Source organism: Schistocerca cancellata, chromosome 9 (genome assembly GCF_023864275.1).
Source record: "Schistocerca cancellata isolate TAMUIC-IGC-003103 chromosome 9, iqSchCanc2.1, whole genome shotgun sequence".
NCBI lineage: Eukaryota > Metazoa > Arthropoda > Insecta > Orthoptera > Acrididae > Schistocerca > Schistocerca cancellata.
Window position 1 is genome coordinate 221,714,820 of NC_064634.1, and position 26,235 is coordinate 221,741,054.

General features: G+C 42.1%; 1 protein-coding gene across 5 annotated transcripts in view; it reads right to left on the reverse strand.

Moving 5' to 3' along the window:
* Positions 1–25,655, reverse strand: part of LOC126100322 (rabankyrin-5-like) — a 138,163-nt gene extending 112,508 nt beyond the window's left edge. For 2 of the 5 annotated variants that reach the window (XM_049910933.1, XM_049910931.1), the window contains exons 1-2: positions 25,203–25,655; positions 7,107–7,274 (exon numbers count right to left, since the gene is read on the reverse strand). In XM_049910933.1, the coding sequence (XP_049766890.1) occupies positions 7,107–7,274; positions 25,203–25,519 (485 nt within the window). In that variant the 5' untranslated portion in view covers positions 25,520–25,655. Of the gene's footprint in view, positions 1–7,106; positions 7,275–7,475; positions 7,713–25,202 lie in introns of all 5 variants that reach the window. The other 3 variants (XM_049910934.1, XM_049910935.1, XM_049910932.1) reach the window with 3 other exon arrangements.
* Between the last annotated feature and the right edge of the window lie 580 nt (positions 25,656–26,235).

A 26,235-nucleotide genomic window follows, 5' to 3' on the forward strand; every position in this document is an offset into this window, starting at 1 on the left:
ATAGCAGAAGACCCCGGGACATCAATGAAGTACTCCATTTCATCAAACTAGTTTTTTACTTCATTTATTTCAAATTCAGAGTCACCAGATACATACAGAAACAGGATCTTGCAACGAGTTCTTTATTATCCTATTGCTTTGCTAACATATGCATGACTATGTTCAAACATAGTATGAGGAAAATCTTAAATTATTTTCTGAAAAAAAATAGTGATGGGGGCAAGGTACACTGATAACATTACCTTATTAGATACTGGCTCACTTCAGGAACATGATAACTTTTTGGAGGAATTACACAAAATACAAGACATAATTTAGTTCACTATGGAATGGAGTGAAAATGGAATCCTCCCATTTTTAGACTTATGTATAAAGACTACGTGTAGCTCGGTTGAATATGATGTTATAAAAAGCCTACGACTTCTGATGTAGGTATACATAGCACATATAATCACACAACACAATATAAGAGGGAGACATTCAGAGCACTTCTGCACAGGCTGCTTAGTGTTCCATTATCTACTGAAGCTTTTGAACATGAGTTTCGGGCAATACAATTTATAGCCGCCTAGAATAGTTATGACAATGGTTTTGTACATAACATTAACAGAGGCTTAGTATGAAGGCTAAATAGGAATCACAATGTGGCACAACTTTTATCCCTTTCAATGACTTCAGCTCTCTTATCACAACCTATAACACAGATTCCACAACAAAAAAGTACCACAGGATTCCTTTCTTTGGAGATATTTCTGATAGAATAGGCAAATGCCTGGTTTCAAAAAAAATAACCCTGGCTTTTTATTTTCCTAACAATAGCCAAAAATTTAGGCACATGGAAATTAGGCTTCCTGATAGGTTTAAGTCAATGGGTAACTACTACTTCTTTTCTCAGCAACATGATGCCACATATATTGGCCAAGCTGGCAGAAGTTTTTCAGCTCTGTTTAAATAGCACACTAATTACACAAATTCACAACCAGCACCAAGTGGGCATTTATTTGACACAGGACTTCAGATCACAGATGTACATGACAGTATGCAGATCACATATTTGGAGAATAAGATTAAGAACCATAATATTTTAGATGAGAGAGCAATTTTTTGAGCATTACGGATATCACCTGAGCTCATCTTGAATGTCCAGAGAGAACTGAGACATAGGAATATTTTAGGAAATTTTGACTGCCCTTGTTAGAGTTTTCAATGAGAATTTTGCTGCAAGTAAAAACTTTTACTGTTTATAAATTTTTCATTGGTTCTCACAATGCATGGAATAATACCCATTAAAAATATTAGTAGTAGATTAGTACAACAGAAAACCAGCCAAAGGTGTGAAATTCACTCTTTTGTATTTACTCAATGACTAGTTTCAGACCGGGACTCATTTTCAAATCATCCAGATAGTCAAAATGATATTACCAAAAATACAAGAACCATGTCAAGATAAATGTATACATATTATGAAACACAAATGAACAGTTACAGTACATACAGATAAAGTGAAAGTTTTAACTTTGGCTGGTTTTCCATTGTACCGATTAACAGAAGTTGTTGATCTGCAGCAATTATTCTAGCATGCTGGAAGTTAGTTTTCTATCCATGCATTGTCCATGATTTATATCAATTGCTGATTTAAATTGTAATTTGTTTTCGGTACATCCCCCTCTTACACACTTTGCCATTCAGTTCACTATCCACACTTTCTCTAGCATCATCTTGCAGGTTTTTGGATACCACGGCCGATGCAGTTTTCCTCATAGCTGCTTGCACAGGGCTGTAATTTGTTCAGTGTTCCTTATGGGTGAGTCCACATCTACTCCAGCTGATATTATAGAAAGTTTTTATTGGTGCTTAAATGCAATTTTTGTAAACATTGAAGTGCTTTTTTTTAGTCTCTCTGAATCAAATAGTTGTTTTATTTTTGTTTAGTGACACCCTGTTTGACATATTTGACAAATACTTTTAATTTAATAGATGACAAGAAGGAAGGGGAGATGCTTCAGGAAAAATGTTTAAATAATTTTGTAGATACAATTATGTAAGTACCTAATACACATGTCTACTCTATGACTCTTAACAGTATTGACTAAGCCAGTGAAAAAAGAAAAATTGTAAAATACTTCCTTTCTAATCACAGTTTAGATTTCCTGAGGACACGCGTAAACTAGTGTGAAACCAGTCATTTTTAACAGACTTTCTACAGCAAGAGCAGTGTTTGCTGCCTTTATATAAAAATGTGAGCTTTTGGTTGTGGTTTCCTGCAATTCAAGATAATATACACAAACTTCTGTTCACATTAAACCTACTAATAAACAACAGTATTTACATTTTAACAGTTGCCATTCTTTCCATATCAAATATTCCCTCCCCTACAGCCTTGGCATTCGAGACTATTTTTTTTTTTTTCCGGATGTAGACTCTTTACAGCAATACTCCACCATTCTCACCTAAACCTTCAATGGACGTAATTAACCCACTAGCCTAGTTCAAAGGCTGATTTCCCGGGCCATCACATCCAGCTTGGCACTGATGATCCTTCGGGAGGGGGAGGGGAACAATTTAGGAGTACACCTCTTCTCACTCAGTATTTTCTATGTCTCAAACGATGTATTAATCAGCTATATTATAAGAAGGAAAGTTGCTACTCACCATATAGAAGAGATGCTGAGTCGTAGATAGTCACAACAAAAAGATTCTCACAATTACAGCTTTTGGCCATCAAAGCCTTTGTCAACAATACACACACACACACACACACACACACACACACACACACACACACACCTCAGACACATGACTGCAGTCTCAGACACACGCAACTGCAGTTTCAGGCAACTGAAACCACAGTGTGTCTACTGTTGACAAAGGCCTTAATGGCCGAAAGCTATAATTGTGAGAATCTTTTTGTTGTTCCTATCTGCGACTCAGCATTTCTGCTATTTGGTGACAAGCAACTTTCCTTCTCATAATCTTAATCAGCTACTTTGACAAGGCTATGACTTCATAAAATCATGCCCTGAAATGAGGTCCATTCTGTCTGACATTTTGTCCACCTCACCTAGAATAGCCTTTCATCACTCAGCCAAGCTTTGCATTATCCTTTTCAGTTCCTATGCTGCTCCTGCACCAGTTTTCCTACCATGTGGTTCCTACTCCTGTGTCCATCCTCACTGTAAGACTTGCCATATGTACCCACATACCACCACCCATTTATGTTAAGTTTGTTCAGTCTCAGCATTTCTTCTCAATAACTATTCCCATCTTCACTCCCTTTTAGTATTCTATATCTTTCATATCCTGACCTGTCTGTTACCCCCCATTTGTACCACATATAATGCATTTAGCTTTCCATTCTTATTAACTCAAGTGTGCTGTTCTGTAAGTGATCTCTGTCTTGTGTCTTATCCTATCTTCCACCTTTAAGCTCTCGTGTTTTCAAATCTTGTCTGATGCAGTCCCCAAAAATCAGTCTTCTTTTCTTCTCATCCTATCTGGTAAATCTTCCCTGACCTGGGGTTCTGGATGGCTTTTCAGAACTCTCCTCATTTCCTACACCTCACCAGTCCTTTTCCTTCACCCTTCTTTCTTCCCCATCATCCAGTTGCCAAGAGAAGGAGAAATTGGCTCCAAAAGCTTGCAAATGTCAATATTTTATATGCTTATTCTCCTTCACTGCTTGGTGAGTAGACAGGACATACTACAATGTTATTGGATACCCAGCATTAACTGTCCATATATTGACCAACCAAGTGCAACAGGCATGGAACTCCAACCCACAAACTGACATTTGGCACCTGCACAACACAATGCATACATGTTTACATGCTTGCATTCAGTGTTGTGGTATTTACACTGACTATTAATGTGCCAGCATCCATTTTTATAATGTGTATGGATTTGGGGTACACAGAGTATGTACAAAGGTAAATCACAAAGTCTTTGACCCTATTTTTTATTAGCCAAAGCAAACATACAGGTAATGACAAATATACATTCTATTCTACATAGCTCACACTATTTTTCCACATAGTCCCCACAACAGTTCACAAATTTATCTGATCGCAGCACTAAATTTGAAATGCCCCTGCTGTAGAATTCATCCTGCTGTCTACGGAATCACCATTGGACTGCTGTCTTGGCTTCATCGTTACCTGTGAATTGCTGTCCTGCCAGGAACTTCTTCAGCCATCTGAAAACATGAAAATTACTAGGGGAGAGGTCTGGACTGTATGGTGGGTGGTCCCATACTTCGCAGTAAAATGCCCAGAGTTTTTCAGCAGTTTTGATTGCCACATGCACTCTTGCACACTGTCATGCAGCAGAATCACACTTTCCATGTTGAGAATCCCTCAGTGCCTCTGTCTGATGACAGCCCTCAGACATGACACATGGAACAATAACTGTCGAGATTGATGGTTGCACCTTGTACAAAATCCAACAGGAGCGGTCCACAGCTATCCCAGAAGGCCATCAACGTAACTTTCCCAGTAGATGGTGCTAACAGAATATTAACATCACGAGTGAGCCCAGAAGTTTTTACACCATGCTCTGCTGCTTTGATTCCAGCATTTCACTACCAGTAACAATGTGGTCCAGGAAACCTTCACCCTCCCTGGTGTACTGTTCCAGATGATTTGGTGAAGACATCATTCACTTGCCTTTCATCATGCCATCAAACTGCTTAGGCACCCACTGACATGAAACCTTCCAGTACCCTAAGGATCTGTTAACGATATTGTAAGCACTCCCATATGATATGCCAGTTTCCAGGAAATGGCTGTGATGTGCACATGCCAATCTGCTTTCACCATTGCACCCACGTGGCAAATGTCATCAGGCAGCAATGAACGTGGCCTCCCCAGCTGCTCATTGTCATGCAAAACTTCACAGCCTTTGTCAAACTCACATCACAACCACCTCACAGTTCTCAAAGTGAGACAGTTTTCCCCATATTTGGGCTGCATTTTCCTGTACATCTTGATGGCATTCGTCCCTTGCTCCATCGAAAACAAATCACACTGTTGCTCTAATGCAGTGGATGTTTGGAACACAACCACCATATTTAACAACTGACAGCAGCGCCGTGCGATGGAGCTACCAGCAGATAAGGCCGGCATATCCAAGAAAGGTCCAATGTTGGGAATGGACATGTTGACCTCCCATTTACAGCTGTAATTTGGCTAAAAAAATTGGGGGCCTAGACTTTCTGATTTGCCCTCATAATTTAGATCAAAGCACTGCCACCTTTAGCAGCAACAATGCCTCACCAGGCTAGTCAACAAATGAAGTAAGCTTGGATGAGGGATACAGGTATGTCATTCTATGAACCCTGTGGAGTCCATCAGTCATAGTGGCTTGCGAATGGTGGCACTGCAGTCTCTTGACAGAGCATCAGCACATGTTTTCAATGGGTTAGAGATATGGAGAAGATGCAGATCAAGGCAAGAGTCACACCCTCTGTATATTGCGGGCAGGTAAGGATAGCAGGAGCAATGTGTGCTCTTGTGTTATCTTGTTGCAAAAAAATATCACGGAGATTGCTGGTTTGTGGTTTATCAAGTATGTTTGTAGGTGGCACAAAACAGTCACCTTTTTCTATTACTCAACTTCACTGATGCTTATTGCATTATCATCTCGAGGTGTGAGATAGTTTATTGTAGCATCTTGCAAAGATTCTAAAGAAGATATTTGAGAGACTCATTACTTGACAAGTTAATATATTCTTGCTGTCGTAGTTATGTAAAAATATTTTCATTCTTCAAGTAAGACCAGTTTCTAAAGTGTATGTCATACTTCAAGATTAACATTTTACCCATCGCCAGCAACTGTAACCACATGTATAACATAATAATCAGCAACCAGCTGCATAAAACAAATGTTATTTCTTTAATTGGTTTCAGGTACTTAGTGCCCCTCTTCAGAAGATTATAACAATCACGTTATTTGTGAGTGTCAACAAAAATATGCGTGCAGCATATTTCTGTGGTCTTTCAGTTCATAGCACCAGTACAAAAATAGTGTAAAAAAGTAGCTGTTTGGATTATTTTTTATACCACTTTTGTACAGGCACTATGAACCACATGACCATAGCAAAATGCTGCATGCATCTTACTGTTGACACTCACAAATAACATTATGACTATAACCTCCTGAAGAAGGGCACTAAGCACCTGAAACCGATAAAAGAAATAAAATTTCTTTTATGCAACTGGTTGCTGATTATTTTGATATACAATCCAAGATCTTGATCCAGTCACCCTCTTCATCTTATGCCCATTCCTTTCTGCAGCAGCCTTTTTACGACATTATCCTAGCAATGGTTTGCTCTGGCTATGACATTATGCCTTGTTCCACCTTCCCAGCCTTCTTGGGCACTGGAACTTTTTAAGTGCCCTGCCCACTGTGCTTCTAAAGGCTGATTCTATTTTGGGTGCTTACATGCCAAGAACCAATTACGAATGACCGTCATGCTCACAATATACACTAGCGTCACAGGTGCACCAGGATGCTGATAAAATTTTTCCAATAAACAAACAGCAGAGCATGTGACATGATGCTGGTATGTCAGCCGATGGAAGAGATGATGTGCAGAAGGAAACAAGTGTGTGGGTTCAGAGGTGCTAGCAGAATACGAGTAGGACTAAACATCAACTGATACAGTTTTAATGTTTCTCAATTTGCCTTTTTAAAATATTAATCACTGTTTAGATTCTTTCATATATTACTGGGAGATGGGAACCTGCTCTTGAAACTTGTGATCTGGTCAGATATTTTATGTAGCCAAGTCAAATTTTAATATTTTTCTGTGCTTTTACTAATCAAAGGCTTAGAAAATTTAGAGGAAAATATTTGTGAGTTACAAAAATATAAAAATATAAGGAGACTTAGGAAGGATATTTATATAATATTCTGAAATGGTTGCAAGCATGTCCTCCCAATACAGCATCTACATTATTTTTGAGCATGGGTAACTTAACGGCTAAGAAAGGATCTTTAGAACAATCTGTCCAAGTGTATTTTGGTCACTATTTAAATAAACTAACTATCCACTAAATTCTTAAGGCTGGGAAGTGTACAGAAACATAACTATGTATTACACATACCCAACAAGAACAGGAGTAATGTCATCCTGTCCAGTTGCAGGTGGTGACTGAAATGGACAGTTTCTGCTGGTGTCTGGCAAAGACATGTCAACACTACAGAGAGATTCTACTGCATCAGTCAGTTGACTCTGGTTTGCAAACTGAAGAGGGGTTTCATTCTTTTGAGTGCTACACAGAAAAAAAACTCACTTAAGTAATTAATACCAATGATTCATTTAATTAGAAGAATAATGAAAAATTCTATAATTTCTTCAAAAACTGCGAAGTAATAGCCCTACTTCGAATTAAATATAATCTAAAACATTCAATAATAAGAACAACATAAAAGCAATGTCAACAATTTTTGCTGCAATTTCCATGTCACCTCACCTTGACATTTGTCTACCCCCATCCTCACTACAGGTGGGTCACTCTTGTCCTGGGGTCTTAGTGACCCGCCCTTCCTTTTAGCCTCCCCCAACCAATTCCCCTCTCCTTTTGAGAAAGGGACTATTAGTTCTGAAAGCTAGGCAGCTTACTTTTATGTGTGCTTATTGGCAGTACGCCTAGAGCATGTTTCACCTCCTGAATGCAAGTACTGACCAGCAATGTTGTTTGGAGAGGCCCCTGGAAAGAAATCAAATTTTTGAAACCACCCTACAGGCATTCACCATTGTGGGCCATTATTCACAAGTAGCTGGGAAAAAGTGCATAATATTCTATGGTCTAAAAATGATAGTACACTCACGCTCATAAATTAAGGATAATGCTCATACAGGGTGAAACAACGCTCTGGTGGGTGGTTTGCAGGTTTAAATCACCTCGCGGTATGACCATGCAGTGCATTTGACCTGCGGTCATTGCACGGTGGGGCTGGCAGCATTCCACATACACAGAGATGTGTTGGTGCATGTCAGAATAGGTGCAGCGAGTAAGTGTGCATACGTTTTCAGACGTGCTAATGGCTCTAAGAACACATACTGATGACGTTATGAGGGGTACAATACAAGGGCGACTGGAGGCTGGTCAAACACATTAGGTTGTAGTATGGGCTTTCCGTGTGCCACAAAGTGTGATCTCAAGATTATGGCATTGATTCCAGCAGACACGAAATGTGTCCAGGCGCTACAGTACGGGACGTCCACAGTGTACAACACCACAAGAAGACCGATATCTCATCATCAGTGCCCGCAGACGGCCCCAGAGTACTGCAGGTAGCCTTGCTCTGGACCTTACTGCAGCCACTGGAACAGTTGTCTCCAGACACACAGTCTACAGATGAGTGAGCAGACATGGATCATTTGCCTGGAGACCTGCAAGGTGCATTCCACTGACCTCTGGTCACAGGAGAGCCCGTAAAGCTCGGTGGCAAGAACACAGTACATGGTCATTGGAACAGTGGCCCAGGTTACGTTCATGGACGAGTCCAGGTACAGTCTGAACAGTGATTCTCAGCGGGTTTTCATCTGGCGTGAACCAGGAACCAGATACCAATGCCTTAATGTACTTGAAAGGGATCTGTATGGAGGTCGTAGTTTGATGGTGTGGGGTGGGATTATGATTGGTGCACATACACCCCTGCATGTCTTTGACGAGGAACTGTAATAGGTCAGGTGTATCGGGACATCATTTTGCACCAGTATGTCCACCTTTTCAGGGGTGCAGTGGGTCCCACCTTCCTCCTGATGGATAATAATGCATGGTCCCACTGAGCTGCCATCGTGGAGGAGTACCTTGAAACAGAAGATATCAGGTGAATGGAGTGTCCTGCCTGTCGTCCAGACCTAAACCCCATCAAGCTCATATGGAACACCCCAGTCGACGTATTGCTGCACATTTTCAAACCCCTAGAACACTTCAGGAGCTCCGACAGGCACTGGTGCAAGAATGGGAGGCTATACCCCAGCAGCTGCTCGACTACCTGATCCAGAGTATGCCAACCCGTTGTGCGGCCTGTGTACGTGTGCATGGTGATCATATCCCATATTGATGTCAGGGTACATGTGCAGGAAACTGTGGCGTTGTGTAGTACATATGTTTTGGGGCAGTTTTCTCAACTTATCATCAATACCGTGGACTTACAGATCTGTGTCGTGTGTGTTCCCTATGTGCCTATGCTATTAGAGCCACATTCTGTGGCACCACATTCTGCAATTATCCTTAATTTATGAGCATGAGTGTAGTACACAGGGCGGTGTTGTTGCATAGTGCTTAAGGCACATTCCTGATAAGCAGAAGGTTGTGGGTTTGAATCTTGTTACGTGCGATGAAATTCTTTAATCTTTATCAACATGCTTTTGATCATTATTCTTATTTAATTAATTTGTTAAAATGGATTTTTTAAAATTTCTTATCCTTTGTCCTGACATTTTAACATAGTATTAACAATTTCATTGTAACTAAGAATGGTCAAATGTTGCGAGTGTGGTCTAAAAGTGTTCAAATTCTGTTTCACATGAGGAATAAACTCCAGACCTGAGACAATGGTATTAAGCAGTTCAGGTTTTTGTTCACTGGTCTCCTGAGCTGGGAGTCAGGGACTGTCAGTGGATATCACTGCTTTAACGGGGCATGAAATGTAGGCAACCTCCAAGATGGTACACGCCAGTAAATGGTCTGCACAAGCAGAATGGTTACAAGTCTACATAGATGCAAAACACACTAGATATTGCTGCACTCTTAGTCAAAAACTACAGAGGCAACAACAAAAATCAAACAGCAGTGTTTGTAAAAAGCCCCAGACTAAAGATATTTGGCCTCAAGTTTGCATAAAAGGCTTAAGAAGAAATAAACGCAGGCCAGCATATTAGATTATCAATGGATAATAATATAGATATTATAGCACTACAACGCAGATTTGAAAATATATTAAAAAAAAAAAAAAGATGCACCTGATGAGATTTGAAAACACAACCTTTTGTATGTTAGGAACATACCTGAATCACTACGCCATAATGCCTCTGTGTACTGTTATTTTTTAGGCTCTAGAATATTACGTGAGATTCCAATCTCTCTTTTTTGGTTGACTGGTTTAAAAGAGGGGGGAGGGACCATACTACTAGGTCATCGGGCCCTCGTTCCGATTGAAATAATTCCACAAGGGTGGGAGTAAAATAATCAAGACATACAAAACACAGCTGGAAAAAGAAGAAAACCACAAGAATGACAGAAGGGCAACAAACACTAAAATGGACAAAATCAGACAAGAAAATCACAGATATGCAAGAAACATGTAGAAGAGATCAAAACGTGAGAGCAGATTACAATAGCTGGCTCACCATGAGAAAAAAAAGGTGAGGCCAGCCACTCTGCAACACATTAAAACCTCCACCCTAAAAGCACTAGGGTGGAGGACACAGAGGGGCAAAGGACATGCGCTAAAACTTTGATCAAATGATAAAACCCACCCTCACAAATAAAATGTAAGATTAAAGCTGCTGTTGAGGCATTGTCGTCCAAGACCGAAGGTAGGGTGCTGGGAAAGTTAAAAGTCTGCCACAGAGCAGCTAGAAGTGGGCAGTCCAGCAAGAGGTGGATGACCATCATTGGTGAGCCACAGCAACATCGAGGCGGGTCCTCTCAACAGAGGAGGTAACCATGCATTAGCCACATATAGCCATTGCAGAGCTGGCAGAGGACAACTGATTCCCTGCAAGAGGACCGCATGGAAGACCTCCAGACATTCATAGTCTCCATAATGACATGCAGTTTGTTGTGCGTACTGTTACGCCATTCCGTCTCAAGAATCGAGAGGAAGTGATAGTGAAAAGACGCATGGTTAACGAAGTCCTTAGAGCTATGTGCAAGGTCCATAAGAATCTGCGGCCTAGGTTTACACCATGGAAGTGTATGTGAATGGACCTTGAGGAGAGGTGGTAATGGGAAGGACTCCAGTTCAGACAGAAGGGACTGGACACAAACCAAAATCGTAAGCCCTGGCCTGGGCCGCTGATGTGGGAGATGAACTGCCGTGGTTGGGAAAAGGAGACGGCAATTCGGATGCACAGGAGAACTACGAACATGTGCAACATAACTGGCCAGCAGTTGTGTACGCGTAACCTTCAATGGAGGGAATCCGGCCTCCACCAGGACACTGGTCACTGGACTCATTCTAAAAGCTCCATCACTAGGCGAATGCCACAGTGGTGCACTGGGTTGACTGCATGCAACGCTGAAGGTGCCGCTGAACCATAAACCAGACTCACATAGTCAAGGCGGGATTGAACAAGGGCTCTGTAGAGCTGCAGCAGCGTAGAGTGATATTCACCCCAGTTGGTGTTGCTCAGGCAGTGGAGGGCATTGAGGTGCTGCCAGCACTTCCGCTTGAGCTGACGAAGGTGAGGTAGCCAAATCAATCAGGCATCAAAAACCAGTCCTAAATATTGATATGTCTCCACTACAGTGAGTGGATCGTCATTAAGGTAAAGTGCTGGTTCTGGATGAACGGTGCAACGCCGACAGAAATGCATGACACATGACTTTGCAGCTGAAAACTGGAAGCCGTGGGCTAGAGCCCAGGAGCGCGCCTTGTGAATGGCTCCCTGTAGGCACCGCTCAGCAACACCAGTAATGGAGGAGCAGTACAAAATGCAGAAGTCATCCACATACAGAGAAGGTGACACAGACGGACCTACAGCTGCAGTTAAACTGTTAATAGCCACTAAAAATAGAATGACACTCAATACGGAGCCCTGTGGAATGCCATTCTCCTGAATATAGGGGGAACTATGGGAGGCACCAATTTGACACGAAAAATATGGAGCGACAGGAAGTTTTGGATAAAAATTGGGAGCAGGCCCCAGAGAGCCCGCTCGTACAATGTGACAAGGATATGAAGTCGCCAGGTCACGCTGTATGCTTTAGGTAAGTCAAAAAAGATGGTAACCAGTTGTTGGCATCTGGAAAAGGCTGTTTGGATGGCAGACTCGAGGGACACAAGATTATCAAAACGTCCTGACATGGAGCCAGTAGGCCATGTGACTCCAAGACCTGACTCAACCCAACCGCTGACACACCATATGTTCCAGCAGCTTACAAAGAAAGTTGGTGAGGCTGATGGGCCTGTAGCTATCCACATCAAGCGGGTTTGACCAGGTTTGAGCAGTGGAATGATGGTGCTCTCCCACCATTGCAATGGAAAGACGCCATCACACCAGATCCAGTTGAAGATGATGAGCAGATGATGCTTGTAGTCAGACGAGAGATGTTCACTCATTTCACTGGACCCGTTCCGGCCCAGGAGCTGTGCCGGGGCAATGTGCGAGGGTGCTGAGGAGCTCTCACTCTGTAAATCGGGCATTATAGGGTTCACTGTGGCCTGTAGTGAATGAGCACTTTCATTTCCATGCACCGTTTGAGGGTGTGAAAGGCTGGGGGATAGTCCTCCGTCACAGAGGCTTGAGCAAAGTGCTCGTCAATCGCATTTGCATCGGTAGATAACATGCCGTTAAAGTTAATGCCAGGGAAACCTGTTGGGGTCTGGTACCCAAAAAGACATCTGATCTTCGTCCAGACTTGGGAAGGTGACATATAGCACCTAATGGTCGACACGTACCTCTCCCAACACTCCTGTTTCCGTTGTTTTATAAGCAGGCAAACATGGGCACGGAGCCGTTCAAAGGGTATTAGGTACTCTAGGGAAGGGTGCCGCTTATGTCGCTGTAGAGCTCACCGAAGCTCTTTAATTGCCTCAGCGACTTCCAGCAGCCACTAAGGGACTGTCTTTCGCCAGGGGCACCCCAGAGAATGAGCGATCGCATTTTCCACTACATTAATTATTGTTGTAGTGACCTGCTCAATCACAACACTAATGGTACCACATGTGGGAGATTCAACGGTGACAGCAGAGGTGAAGGCTACCCAGTCTGCCTTGTCTAATTGTCTAAAGCCCATGTGGGTAGGCGTCCGTGGGCGTGATGCGGGGGAGTGAAAGGAAGATGGGGAAGTGGTCATTACCACACAGGTCACCACGTGCTCTCCAGTGGAATCCTGGGCTGCAAATTGATAAATCAATGGCTGAGTAACTACCATGCGTCACACTGAAATGTGTGGCGGCCCCAGTATTTAAGAGGCACAGTTCGAGTTGGGACAGTAAATTTTCAACCTCCATACCTCGACCAGTAGGCATGGCACCACCCCACAAGGGGTTATGCGCATTAAAATCTCCCAAAAGTAGGAAAGGTTTAGGGAGTTGATCGATCAGTGCAGCCAATATGTTGAGGGATACTGCACCATCTGGAGGAAGATATACATTGCAGACAGTTATTTCCTGCCTTATCATGACAGCCACAGCTTCAAGAGGGGTTTGAAGGGGCATAGGTTCACTACCTACTGAGTTCACGACACAGACGGAAACTCCACCTGACACTCGATTATAGTCGCTACGGTTCCTGTAATATCCCTTATAGCCGCGGAGGGCAGGGGTCCGCATTGTTGGGAACCAGGTTTCCTGGAGGGCAATGCAGAAATCAGGTGCAAAGCTTAACAGTTGCCGTAGCTCAGCCAGGTGGTGGAAAAAACCCCGCAGTTCCACTGGAGGATTACGTGATCATGAGACTGGGAAGTGATGAAATACTCAATAAGGCAGTCTATACCTCAGGGTCACCTGCTGCCACCAGATGAGTACCTGTGCGATCGACATCCATTGTGTCTGAGGGCCCAGCGAGATCTAGGTCCTCAGCGGACGTCAGAATCTCCACCTCATCCTCAGACACAGAGTTTGTTGGTAGTGGTGGGGTGGGTGCCACCGCATTGCCTTGGTTCTTGGGGTCTTTATCTTTTTAGGTTTCTCTCGCTGCTCCTTAGGTTTGTCTGCTTGGGAGGGCTTCACCGATTCAGTCTCAGGAACTGAAGAGGACTGTAAAGCCCTACGACCAGCTACCTGTGGTTGCTTCAGCCACTGGTGGGTGTCAGCTTTGCCACTGGTAGGAACCTGGGAAGGGAGTCACCCAAGGGATCCCTTCCTGGTGAGAGGAGCTAAAGAAGACTTACGCTTCTCCACCTGAGAAGAGGGGACTGACGTCCCCGATGGTTGGGGGGGGGGGGGGGGGTGGCTCCTGAAGTAGATTGTGCCGGAGCAATAGGGAGGGAAGTGCCCCCCCCCCCCCACCATCAAGGGGGCAGGTGGAGTATGATGGCTCTGAGAGCCAACTGTATGCAGCAGAACAAAAGATGATAGAACCATTGTCATAGTGACGGCACAGGATGTAGCCTCTCATATTTTCTCTTAGCCTCAGTGTAGGTCAGTCGGCCACAGTCTTGTATTCCATTATTTTTCTTTCTTTATGGAGAATCTTGCAGTCTGGCGAGCAAGGCGAATGGTGCTCTCCGCAGTAGACACAGATGGGAGGCAGGGCACAGGGAGTATTGGGCTGTGAAGTACGTCCACAATCCCAACAGGTGAGACTGGAAGTCCAGTGGGAAGACATATGGCCAAACTTCCAGCACTTAAAGCACCGCATCGGGGTAGGGATATATGGCTTTACGTCACAGCTGTAGACCATCACCTTTATCTTCTTGGGTAATGTGTCACCCTCGAAGGCCAAGATGAAGGCATCAGTGGCAATCTAATTATCACTCAGACCCCAGTGGACGCTATGTCCAAAATGGACACCTTGCCACTCTAAACAGACGCGCAGCTTATCATCAGACTGCAAAAGAAGGTCCCCGTGAAATATGAAATGCTGGATCATATTTAAGCTTATGGGGCGTGATGGAAATAGAAACATCCCCCAGCTTGTCACAGATGAGTAGTGCCCGTGACTGAGTAGAGGATGCTGTTTTGATCAAGACCAACCCTGACCCCATTTGGGACAAGCCCTCCACCTCTCCAAACTTCTACTCTAAATGCTCCACAAAAAAACTGAGGTTCCACTGACAAGAAAGATTCCCCATCGACTCTTTGGTGGTGGTTAGTGTCTAACGTCCCGTCAACAACGAGGTCATTAGAGACGGAGCGCAAGCTCGGGTTAGGGAAGGATTGGGAAGAAAATCGGCCGTGCCCTTTCAAAGGAACCATCCTGGCATTTGCCTGAAACGATTTAGGGAAATCACGGAAAACCTAAATCAGGATGGCCGGAGACGGGATTGAACCGTCGACCTCCCAAATGCGAGTCCATGTGCTAACCACTGCGCCACCTCGCTCGGTCCCATCGACTCTTGTTAGACCTTGATCGCTTTAGAGACTGCTGTTGTTTGACCACTAGCAAGAGATGAGGTACTACACTTCTTCGCGTGTCATCCGCCCTGATGCCAACCACTCTGACCAGCGACGCTCCCCAAGCCACAGCCAAGGCCACCTGGCACGACGGCCACTGCCGGCAGTCCCAATGCCCGAGGGTAACGGGCATCTACTCCTTGGCGTACGTGGGGAGTTAATGGCGCAGACATCAGCAGAGTGATTCCTGTGTGGTCAAGGGGGCTACAACCAACAGGGTATGTGGTGGCGGCCCCACCACAACAGACTGGCTACTGTATTGGATATCAGGTGCAAATGAGCTAAGAAGTCTATTATCATCAACAGTGCAGAAAGCGATACTGCATAGAGGATGGAGGAAAACGCACCCAGGAGGGTGACCTCACCCGACAGCTGGAGAATGAGCGGAAGTGCAGATCCACGTTGATGAAGTATGTGAGAGGTCTCAGCACATGATGGACACTATGCACCATGTAAGGTGCCCTTCCCCAATTGGCTCACAGAAAATTTTGAAAAATGGAGGTCAAATCCTACAGGGGCCATAACATAAAGGCCAAAATGTGTGAGACTCCTTTTAGTCACCTCTTACGACAGGCAGGAATACCTCGGGCCTATTCTAACCCCCGAACCTGCAGGGGAAGCAGTTCAGTTGAACAGGAATGGGTATCTCTAAGAAGGGCAATCACATAAGCTGGAATGAAGAACACAAGTACAAGGAAGGTAAGTGTGAAGAAACCATGGGCAACAGAAGAAATGCTTCAGTTGATCGATGAAAGAAGGAAGTACAAAAATGTTCTGCGAAATACAGAATTACAAGTCACTCAGGAATGAACAAACAGGAAGAGCAGGGACGCCAAGGAAAAATTGCCACAAGAAAAGGGGGAAAGAAGGGAAGAGGGAGATTATATACATATTTGTTGGAAGGGCTGACTCAGCACATAGAAAAGTCAAAACAATCTTTGGAGAAATTAACAGCGAGGGCAATAAAATTAAGAGTGTAATGGGAATTCCATTGTTAAATGCAGGGGAGGAAGTGAATATGTGGAAAGAGTATACTGAAGGCCTCTATGAGGGGGAGGACTTGTCTGATGACATGAAAGAAGCAGAAACAGGAGTTGGCAGAGATGAGATAGGGAATCCAATATTAGTGTCAGAATTTAGAAGGGCTTTGGATGACTTAACATCAAATAAGACAGTAGGGACAGATAACATTCCATTAGAATTTCTAAAATCATTGGTGGAAGTAGCAACAAAATGACTATTCATGTTGGTGTGTAGAATGTATGAGACTGGTGATATACCATCAGACTTTCACAAAAATATCATCTACACAATTCTGAAGATTGCAGCCATGAAGCACGAGGATTAACTCACAATCGGATTAACAGCTCAAACATCCTTGTTGCTGACAATAATAATATACAGAAGAATGGAAAAGAATATTGAGGATGTGTTAAATGACCATCAGTTTGGCTTTAGGAAATGTAAAGGCACCAGAGCGGCTTTCTGACGTGGTTGATAATGGAAGCAAGGCTGAAGAAAAATCAATACACATTCATAGGATTTATCAACCTAGAAAAAACATTTGATGATGTGAAATGGTGCATGATGTTTGACATTCTGAGAAAAATAGGGGGTAAGCTATAGTGAATGGCAGATAATACAATATTTACAAGAACCAAGTGGAAGCAGTAAGACTGGAACACCAAGAACAAAGTGCTCAGACTAAATAGGTTGTAACACATGGATGTAAACTTTTTCCCCCTCTACATCTACATGATTACTCTGCAATTCACATTTAAGTGTTTGGCAGAGGGTTCATCAAACCACAATCATACTATCTCTCTACCATTCCACTCCCGAACAGCGCGCGGGAAAAACGAACACCTAAACCTTTCTGTTAGAGCTCTGATTTCTCTTATTTTATCTTGATGATCATTCCTACCTATGTAGGTTGGGCTCAACAAAATATTTTCGCATTCGGAAGAGAAAGTTGGTGACAGAAATTTCGTAAATAGATCTCGCCGCGACGAAAAATGTCTTTGCTTTAATGACTTCCATCCCAACTCGCGTATCATATCTGCCACACTCTCTCCCTTATTACGTGATAATACAAAACGAGCTGCTCTTCTTTGCACCCTTTTGATGTCCTCCGTCAATCCCACCTGGTAAGGATCCCACACCGCGCAGCAATATTCTAACAGAGGACGAACGAGTGTAGTGTAAGCTGTCTCTTTAGTGGACTTGTTGCATCTTCTAAGTGTCCTGCCAATGAAACGCAACCTTTGGCTCGCCTTCCCCACAATATTATCTATGTGGTCTTTCCAACTGAAGTTGTTCATAATTTTAACACCCATGTACTTAGTTGATTTGACAGCCTGGAGAATTGTACTATTTATTGAGTAATCGAATTCCAACGGATTACTTTTGGAACTCATGTGGATCACCTCACACTTTTCGTTATTTAGTGTCAACTGCCATCTGCCACGCCATACAGCAATCTTTTCTAAATCGCTCTGCAACTGATACTGGTCTTCGGATGACCTTATTAGACGGTAAATTACAACCTAAAAGAACTGCTCAGATTGTCACCCAAGTCATTTGTATAGATCAGGAACAGCAGAGGTCCCAGGATGCTTCCCTGGGGAACACCTGATATCACTTCAATTTTACTCGATGATTTGCCGCTTATTACTACGAACTGCGACCTTCCTGACAGGAAATCACGAATCCAGTCGCACAACTGAGACGATACCCCATGGGCCCGCAGCTTGATTAGAAGTCGCTTGTGAGGAACGGTGTCAAAAGCTTTCCAGAAATTTAGAAATACGGAATCAACTTGAGATCCCCTGTCAATAGCGGCCATTACTTCATGTGAATAAAGAGTTAGCTGCATTGCACAAGAACGATGTTTTCTGAAACCATGCTGATTGCGTAACAATAGATCGTTCCCTTCGAGGTGATTCATAATGTTTGAATACAGTATATGCTCCAAACCCTACTGCAAACCGACGTCAATGATATAGGTCAGTAGTTCGATGGATTACTCCTACTACCCTTCTTAAACACCGGTGCGACATGCGCAATTTTCCAATCTGTAGGTATAGATCTATCGGTGATCGAGCGGTTGTATATGATTGCTAAATTGGGAGCTATTGTATCAGCGTAATCTGAAAAGAACCTAATCAGTATACAATCTGGACCTGAAGACCTGCCCATATCAAGCGATTTGAGTTGCTTCGCAACTCCTAAGGTATCTACTTCTAAGAAACTCATGCTAGCAGCTGTTCATGTTTCAAATTCTGGAATATTCCATTCGTCTTCCCTGGTGAAGGAATTTCGGAAAACTGCGTTCAATAACTCCACTTTAGCAGCACAGTCGTCGGTAACAGTACCACCGGCACTGCGCAGCGAAGGTATTGACTGCGTCTTGCCGCTTGTGTACTTTACATACAACCAGAATTTCTTCGGATTTTCTACCAAATTTCGAGACAATGTTTCGTTGTGGAACCTATTAAAGGCATCTTGCATTGAAGTCCATGCCAAATTTCGCGCGTCTGTAAATTTTAGCCAATCTTCGGGATTTCGCGTTCTTCTGAACTTCGCATGCTTTTTCCGTTGCCTCTGCAACAGCGTTCGGACCTGTTTTGTGTACCATGGGAGATCAGCTCCATCTCTTACCAATTTATGAGGTGTGAATCTCTCAATTTCTGTTGCTACTATATCTTTGAATTCGAGCCACATCTCGTCTACATTTGCATAGTCAGCTCGGAACGAATGGAGATTGTCTCTCAGGAAGGCTTCTAGTGACACTTTATCCACTTCTTTAAATAAAATTATTTTGCATTTGTTTTTGGTGAATTTGGGAGAAACGGTATTGAGCCTAGCTACAACAACCTTGTGATCACTAATCCCTGTATCAGTCATGATGCTCTCTATTAGCTCTGGATTGTTTGTGGCTAAGAGGTCAAGTGCGTTTTCGCAACCATTTACAATTCGTGTGGGTTCGTGGACTAACTGCTCGAAATAATTTTCGTTCAACATATAATTGAAGAAGCAATGATAGAAATAAAAGAAAGGTTCAAGAGTGGCATTAAAATTCAAAGTGGAAGGGTATCAGTGATAAAATTCACTGAAGACACTGTTGTCCTCAGTGAAAGTGAAGAAGAATTATAAGATCTGCTGAATGGAACAAATAGGCCAGTAGGACAGAATATGGACTATAAGTAAATTGGGAAAAAAAGGCACTAAAGTGATGAGAAGTGTCAGAAATGAGAACAGTGAGAAACTTATCATCAGAACTGGGCATCACAAAGTAGACCAAGTTAAGGAATTCTGCTATCCAGGCAGCAAAATAACCCTTGATGGATGGAGCAAGGATGATATTAAAAGCAGGCTAGCAATGACGAAAAGAGCACTGCAGACGGTAGCAGGCACCCATGACACAGAGAAGTAAGTGAAAGAGTTGGAAACAAATAGGTCACCAGACCCGGATGGAATCCCAATTTGCTTTTACAGAAAGTACTTTACAGCATTGGTTCCTTACTTAGCTTGCACTTACTTAGCTTAGAGTCAAGGCTCCACTTTCGGCCACTACTCCATTTGTGGCCACTTTGATGTAATTAATGAATTTTTAATCTTCCTTTGAATACCAGCCAATCTTACAATAGCATAATATAAACAACATGAAATTTGCTGTTTCATTAGATACAGCAGCATTACTTTGCTTGTCCTTGTTTGTAGTCATAATTCTGCGAAAAGGTCTATGTTGAAGAAGCCGAGTGTCATAGAGTTTGTCTTTATGGAATGCATAATAAGCTTTTCATATTATACACGTTGAAATAAAACATCAGAAGAAATATAATCTGTTTGGATGTAAGGTTAAATATTATGGTTTCATTTCTTACAAGTTAAATGTGGTATGACCCAAAAACGTATCTTTAAACTTTTTTGGTCATTAACAGATCCATATTTAGTCTTGGTTCCCTGTTATGGTCATGCTAATGGCCATAAGTAGACACACATGTATATCCTGTTTCGATCACTTTTAAAAATATACACAAAACATCTACAATACAGACTTGGATGGCATTTTAACAAGGCTAATTTTATTTAAAATATTTCTCATATTTTACATCCAGATAGACCTAGTTAATAGTCCTGCCTGTGCATCACTTACCAATTTACCTACCCTTTTCTCATGGAGTAAAATATGCAATACAAATTATGAAAATATAACAATACTTTAACTCAAGGTTTTTAAGTGATTTCAGTATTCCCAACAAAATTAAAAATGCATTGGAGGACATTAAGGAGGGCATGAAGGTTGCTACTGCAAGCAAGTTGTGCAATGCTCCAAAAACATAACGAAACAAAATTTTGGTCTAGCTCCACAAGAATGTATTGGCCTCTGTGGTCTACATTCTGTATTAGGTGAGGGAGGGGACTTGGTTCTGGATTGTTCCAAAATGGGATTTTGAGTTACTAAGGAAAATATCTACTTATGTATGCAAAAACTTATTGAAAAGGCTAATCTGTGAAGTCCTAAGGCTGCACTACTGTCAACCAACCTGGAAGAAAAGTGATACCATGGCATACACCAAGTTTTGTCACAAAGAGATATCAAATGTTAATGGAGATAGAGGTGTTATTACAGAGGAGAATGACAAGAAATTGGTTCCAGGAAGTATCTGAATGATAATATGTTACATGACCCTAACAGCTTTTAATGTGAATGAAATTCTTTTTTATGGCTCCGAAGGGGAAATTAATTGTAGACTGTTTCTAGGCCAATCATGACAACACTTTCTGCGAACTGTTTTTCTGTTCCACTCCTCTTAATAACTTTTCTGTATTTTATGTATGTTTGTTTTCTTATGTACTTGTATACAGAACAGATTACTTTCTAGCAAATTGATTCAAGAATTACTTAAAGTCACAGTTTTATTATAATATGCACTAGACAAGGGTGGGAAAATGACTGGCCTTAGCTAGAGTTAATGTGGCCAAAACTGTGGAAATAAACCTTTAAATATTCAATTTTTGCTTTTGCTGTTATTATAAAACTTTGATTATTGGTTCCTACATAGCTGCAATGTACAGAATTTGAAAGAAAAAAGATCCTTTTGACATAATTTGTAAATCTTTTTCCTATAGTACACATATAACCTATCTTGAACTGTCCTTAAGATGGCCACAAGTGGTGCCTTGAGCCTATAGCGAATCTCTTGCCCAGTGCAAAGTCCCAGGCAACTGAAAAAAAGTGCATATGACTCCTGTATATAAAAATGGTAAAGAATGAACCCACAAAATTGCACACCAATATCTCCGTTTGCTGCAGAATTCTTGAACCTCATCTCAGTCTGAATACATTTCCTTGACACACAAGAGCTTCTACTCACAAATCAGTACAGATTTAGAAAGTATCACTTGTGCAAAACTCAGCTTCCCTTTTCTCACAGGATATCCTGTGAGCCATGGATGAAGGGCAACAGGCAGAGTCCGTATCCCCAGATTCCCAGAAACTGTTTGGTATGGTGCCCCATTGCAAACTTAACTAAGGTACGAATATACGGAATAGGTTTCCAAGACTTCTTAAATAAAAAGAACCTTGTGCATTATCCTTGATGGTTAGTGTTCATCAGCAGCAAGAGTATTGTCAGAAGTGCCCCAGTGAATTGTGACAGGACTGCTCTTGTTCTCTATGTATGTAAATCATCTGATCAATAGGGCAAGGAGCAATCTGCAGATGTTTGCTGATGACGCTGTGGTTTACGGAAAGGTGTCATCATTGAGAGACCCTAGGAGGACGCAAAATTATTTAAACAAAATTTCTAGTTGATGTGACAAATAGCAGCTTCCTCTAAATGTAGAAAAATGTAAGTTAATGGAGATGAGTGGGAAAAACAATCTCATTAAGTTTTAATACAGTGTTAGTTGTGTACTGCTTGACACAGTCACATCAATTAAATATCTAGGTGTAACATTGCAAAGCGATATGAAATGGAACAAGCACATCTGTAGTATACGGAAGGTGAATGGTCAACTTGAGTGTATTGGGAGAATTTTATTTAGAAAAGCGTAGTTCATCTGTAAAAGACCACATAAAGAACACAAGTATGACACAGTCATGATTATCGCTAAAGTGTCTGGGATTCCCAGCAGGTCATATCAAAGGAAGACATCAAAATGATTCAGAGGCAGACTGCTAGATTTGTCACTGGTAGCTTTTATCAAAAAGCGAGTATTACAGAGATGCTTTGCGAACTCTAGTTCGAGTCCCTGTTGGAAAGACAACATTCATTTTGCAGAACACTACTGAGATAATTTAGAGAACTGGCATCTGAGCTGACTGCAGATTAATTTTATTGCTGCCGATGTACACTTTGAGTAAGGACCACAAAGAAATTAGGATTTGGGCGGTGGCCTTTAGACAGTCGTTTTCGCCTGGCTCTGATGTGCATATGGTACAAGATACCCTCACCCGTGCACCATACGGTGGCTTGCGAAGTATGTAGGTAGATGTAAACATCAGAAGGCTTAAGCTAGATTATGTAATTGCAAGAAAGGGATTTTTAAAACTAAATTCTAAACTACAGAATACATCCAGTACTACTAAACTTCTAAACAAACAGAAATGGACCAGAGACCCATATGCTACAGATGGAAAAAAAACCATCATAGTAATACAGAAAGGCAATTCTTCATCATAGATGATTCCTTGTTATTCCTTAGAAGAGGAAATTATTAATAACACAAGGAACATAATTTTAACACCCAGAACCCTCTGCACAAATTCCATATTAACAATCGGTGGCACTGTTTACAGGAGATCAGTGAGCAACAACTATGTGCAGGCAATAAATGACAATATTACAGAACAATGCAATAAACCATACTGGGAGGCAGCAATAGCGGCGGCAGGGAGGTGTAGCTCAGTTCTTCTAGCCCCTTGTTTTCCTACCATTCCCGAAGTGCCAATGAGAAGCCTTTGGCCTAGTCCAGCTTTGTCCATGACTCTAAAACTCATCTTGTTGCCACATTTCTGCCACAGGTGCAGTTCAGGTAGCACCGTAAGAGGAAATGATTGGGTAATATTGCTATTTTTGTTTATGAGTTAACATAGTAGTTGCAAGACACACAGAACAATACTAAAGAAGTCATATAAAAACAATATTACAGAAAGGACAGTTTACTGCTCACCATATACAGAGGGTTAGTTGCAGACAGACACAACAAAGTAACTGGTATTCATTTGAGCTCTCAACCACAAGGCATGGAGCAACTGTCAACTGACACACTCCGTACAGAAGGTCATTGCTTACTCCATCAAGCCACCTACAGATACAATACACCTCAATGACATCACAGATCAAAGCACACAGGTGGAATAAGGCCATTCCATTGGCTCCAACTTTCAAACTAACCTAGACTTGGGCTAAGCTACAAATCAGTACATAACCACAACCAGATTTTTCTGCTTTGACTTTTGTTAAGTTCACCACCTAACAACCAACTGTGAAAATATGCACCAAAAGGTGACGTCACAGCAGCCATTAGTATCCCAAACTAGCTGGGGTGTGGAGAGCGAATAGGATATTCTGTGGGCAGAGGTGGGAGGGTGGGGAGTAACAAGCTCCGCCTTCACATATTGTAAGTAAGCAGTCTGCAACAAAACACAGACATTGAAGCACAGCTCAGCAACAAAGCGAACAATACAGGCCACAATCACTAACAGTACACTGCAGAGTTGACAATGAAGATCTGTAAATCACTATGGTACGAAGTCTCCCGACCGCTAATGGTCTAAATTAAGGAGATGGGATCTGGATAAGTCGAAAGAACCAGCTGGTGTTTAAATGATGCATTAGATAACTGTTGACTAGCAAAGGGATAAGTAATAGAATAGAGAGAATGGGTAGCACTTTTGAGATGAACAGTGAAGGAAGCAGATGATCTTACAGACAAAATTGCAAGGCCCAGCAGAAATACCTGGTTCACACAGGAGACATGGAATTTCATTAATGAAGTGAAAGCATATAAAAATGAAGAAAATGAAGCAGGCAAAAAATGAGATGGGCAGCAATATCTAAACAGGAAGAGCAATGGGAATAATGCATGGTGGTAGAGGCATGTATGTCTAGGAGAAAGGGAGATGTTGCATATGGGATAATTAAACAGACTTTTGGAGAAAAGAAAGCACCTATATGAACATTGAGAATCCATATGCAAGCCAGTTCTATGTAAGGGAGGGAAAGGTAACAGATGCAAGGAATCTATAGCTAGATGATCTATACAAAGATAAAGGATTTGAAGACAAAATTACATAATGCGAAAAAGAGACGGATGAATATGACATGGGACATATATGCGGGAAGAATTTGACAGAGCATAAAAGATTGAAGTCGAAACACAAAGTCCCGGGAATATACGACATTTCCTCAGAATCATGGAGATCCTTTGAAGGGATACCATGACAAAACAATTCTATCGGATATGCAAGATACATTACATGAGACATGCGAAATACCACCAGACTTCAAGAAAAACGAAACGAATCCAACTCTAAGGCAAAAAGTCTATAATATCGCACTTAACCCTCAGTTTACTAATTCATGGTAGCAAAATACTGACACGAATTAATTACTGAAGAACGGCAGATTAGTTTGGGTTCCGCAGAAATATAGGGTCATGTGAGGTAATAATGACCCTAGACTTATCTTTAAAGTCTCACTTGAGAAACTAAAATCTATCGTTGTAGTATTTATAGATTTAGACAAAGTTTCTGACATCGTTGACTCGAAAACACTGTTCTCGAAACTACTTTTGAAATCTAAAGTACCCGGGGTAAATTAAAGGAAGGGCAAATGCTGAATTGAATCTTTTTTCTGGACACACCAAATTCGCCGATTTTCAGCCCATACCCTCCTTGCTCGATGAGCCGACGGCGTATGGTCTCCTTGCTCACGCTTAGGTGAAGCATGTTCTTAATTTCTTTTCTTGTCCTGTAAGGGTCTTCATCAACGCAACGGCGTATACTCTTGTCTTGATCCTCAGTGGTAATCCGTGGCCGTCCAGAGCGACGCCGACAAGTAACGTGGCCTTCTTTTGCCATCCTCTTCACCCAGAGATGAACTGTAGATTTGCTGAATCCTAAGGCACGGGAAATGGCCCTGATCGCATAGCCATCTTGATACAAAGCAAGTATCCGGCCTTTATCAAATTCAGTGAGTTGTGACATAGCGCCTTCGCATAAAAAAAAAAAAAGAAAGCCTCCTTACAGACGCAGTCACAACAAATAAACACTACACATGACAAGTGACACCTGGCAATAACAAAGGACAGCACTTCGTAGTTCGTACTGGTTGGGACGGACGATATACATCGATTTCTGAATAACAGTCGATGTAAAGCATCGATTATTTGAATCGAATCTTTTGATATATTCAACGCATCGACTGCGCTAACCCGTCCTCTCACAATTCACCCTTGCCGTAAAATCACGTCAAAACATTCCACAACGTACATCAACGTTATATCGCGGGAAATACAGAAGCGTCCGATCTTACCCGTCGGCTTTGACCCATGACGTCGCAAATGTAGCGGAAACGACCATAAACAACAATTCCAATATGGCGGATATAAAAACATCGCATACGTATTATAAACACTGAAATACACAAGTTTCACAAAAAGCCTAATGACTCTAACGGGACAAGCGTGGGAAATTAGGGGTTTTTGGGTGGGGACAAACTAAAGGGTCAACAGAAACCTTCGATCTTACTCGTCGGCTTTGACCCGTGACGTAAGCGTGTTGTGGTCTGTGACGTCATTACGGCGCGGAGTTTGTTTTGCGATTGTGGCGTGTTTGTAGATGTCTTGTTTTTGTTTGTGGTGCTCTCTGGTGGTGTGTTCATGGTTTTCGTTTGTTTTAATTTAATGCTCATTGCTGTACGT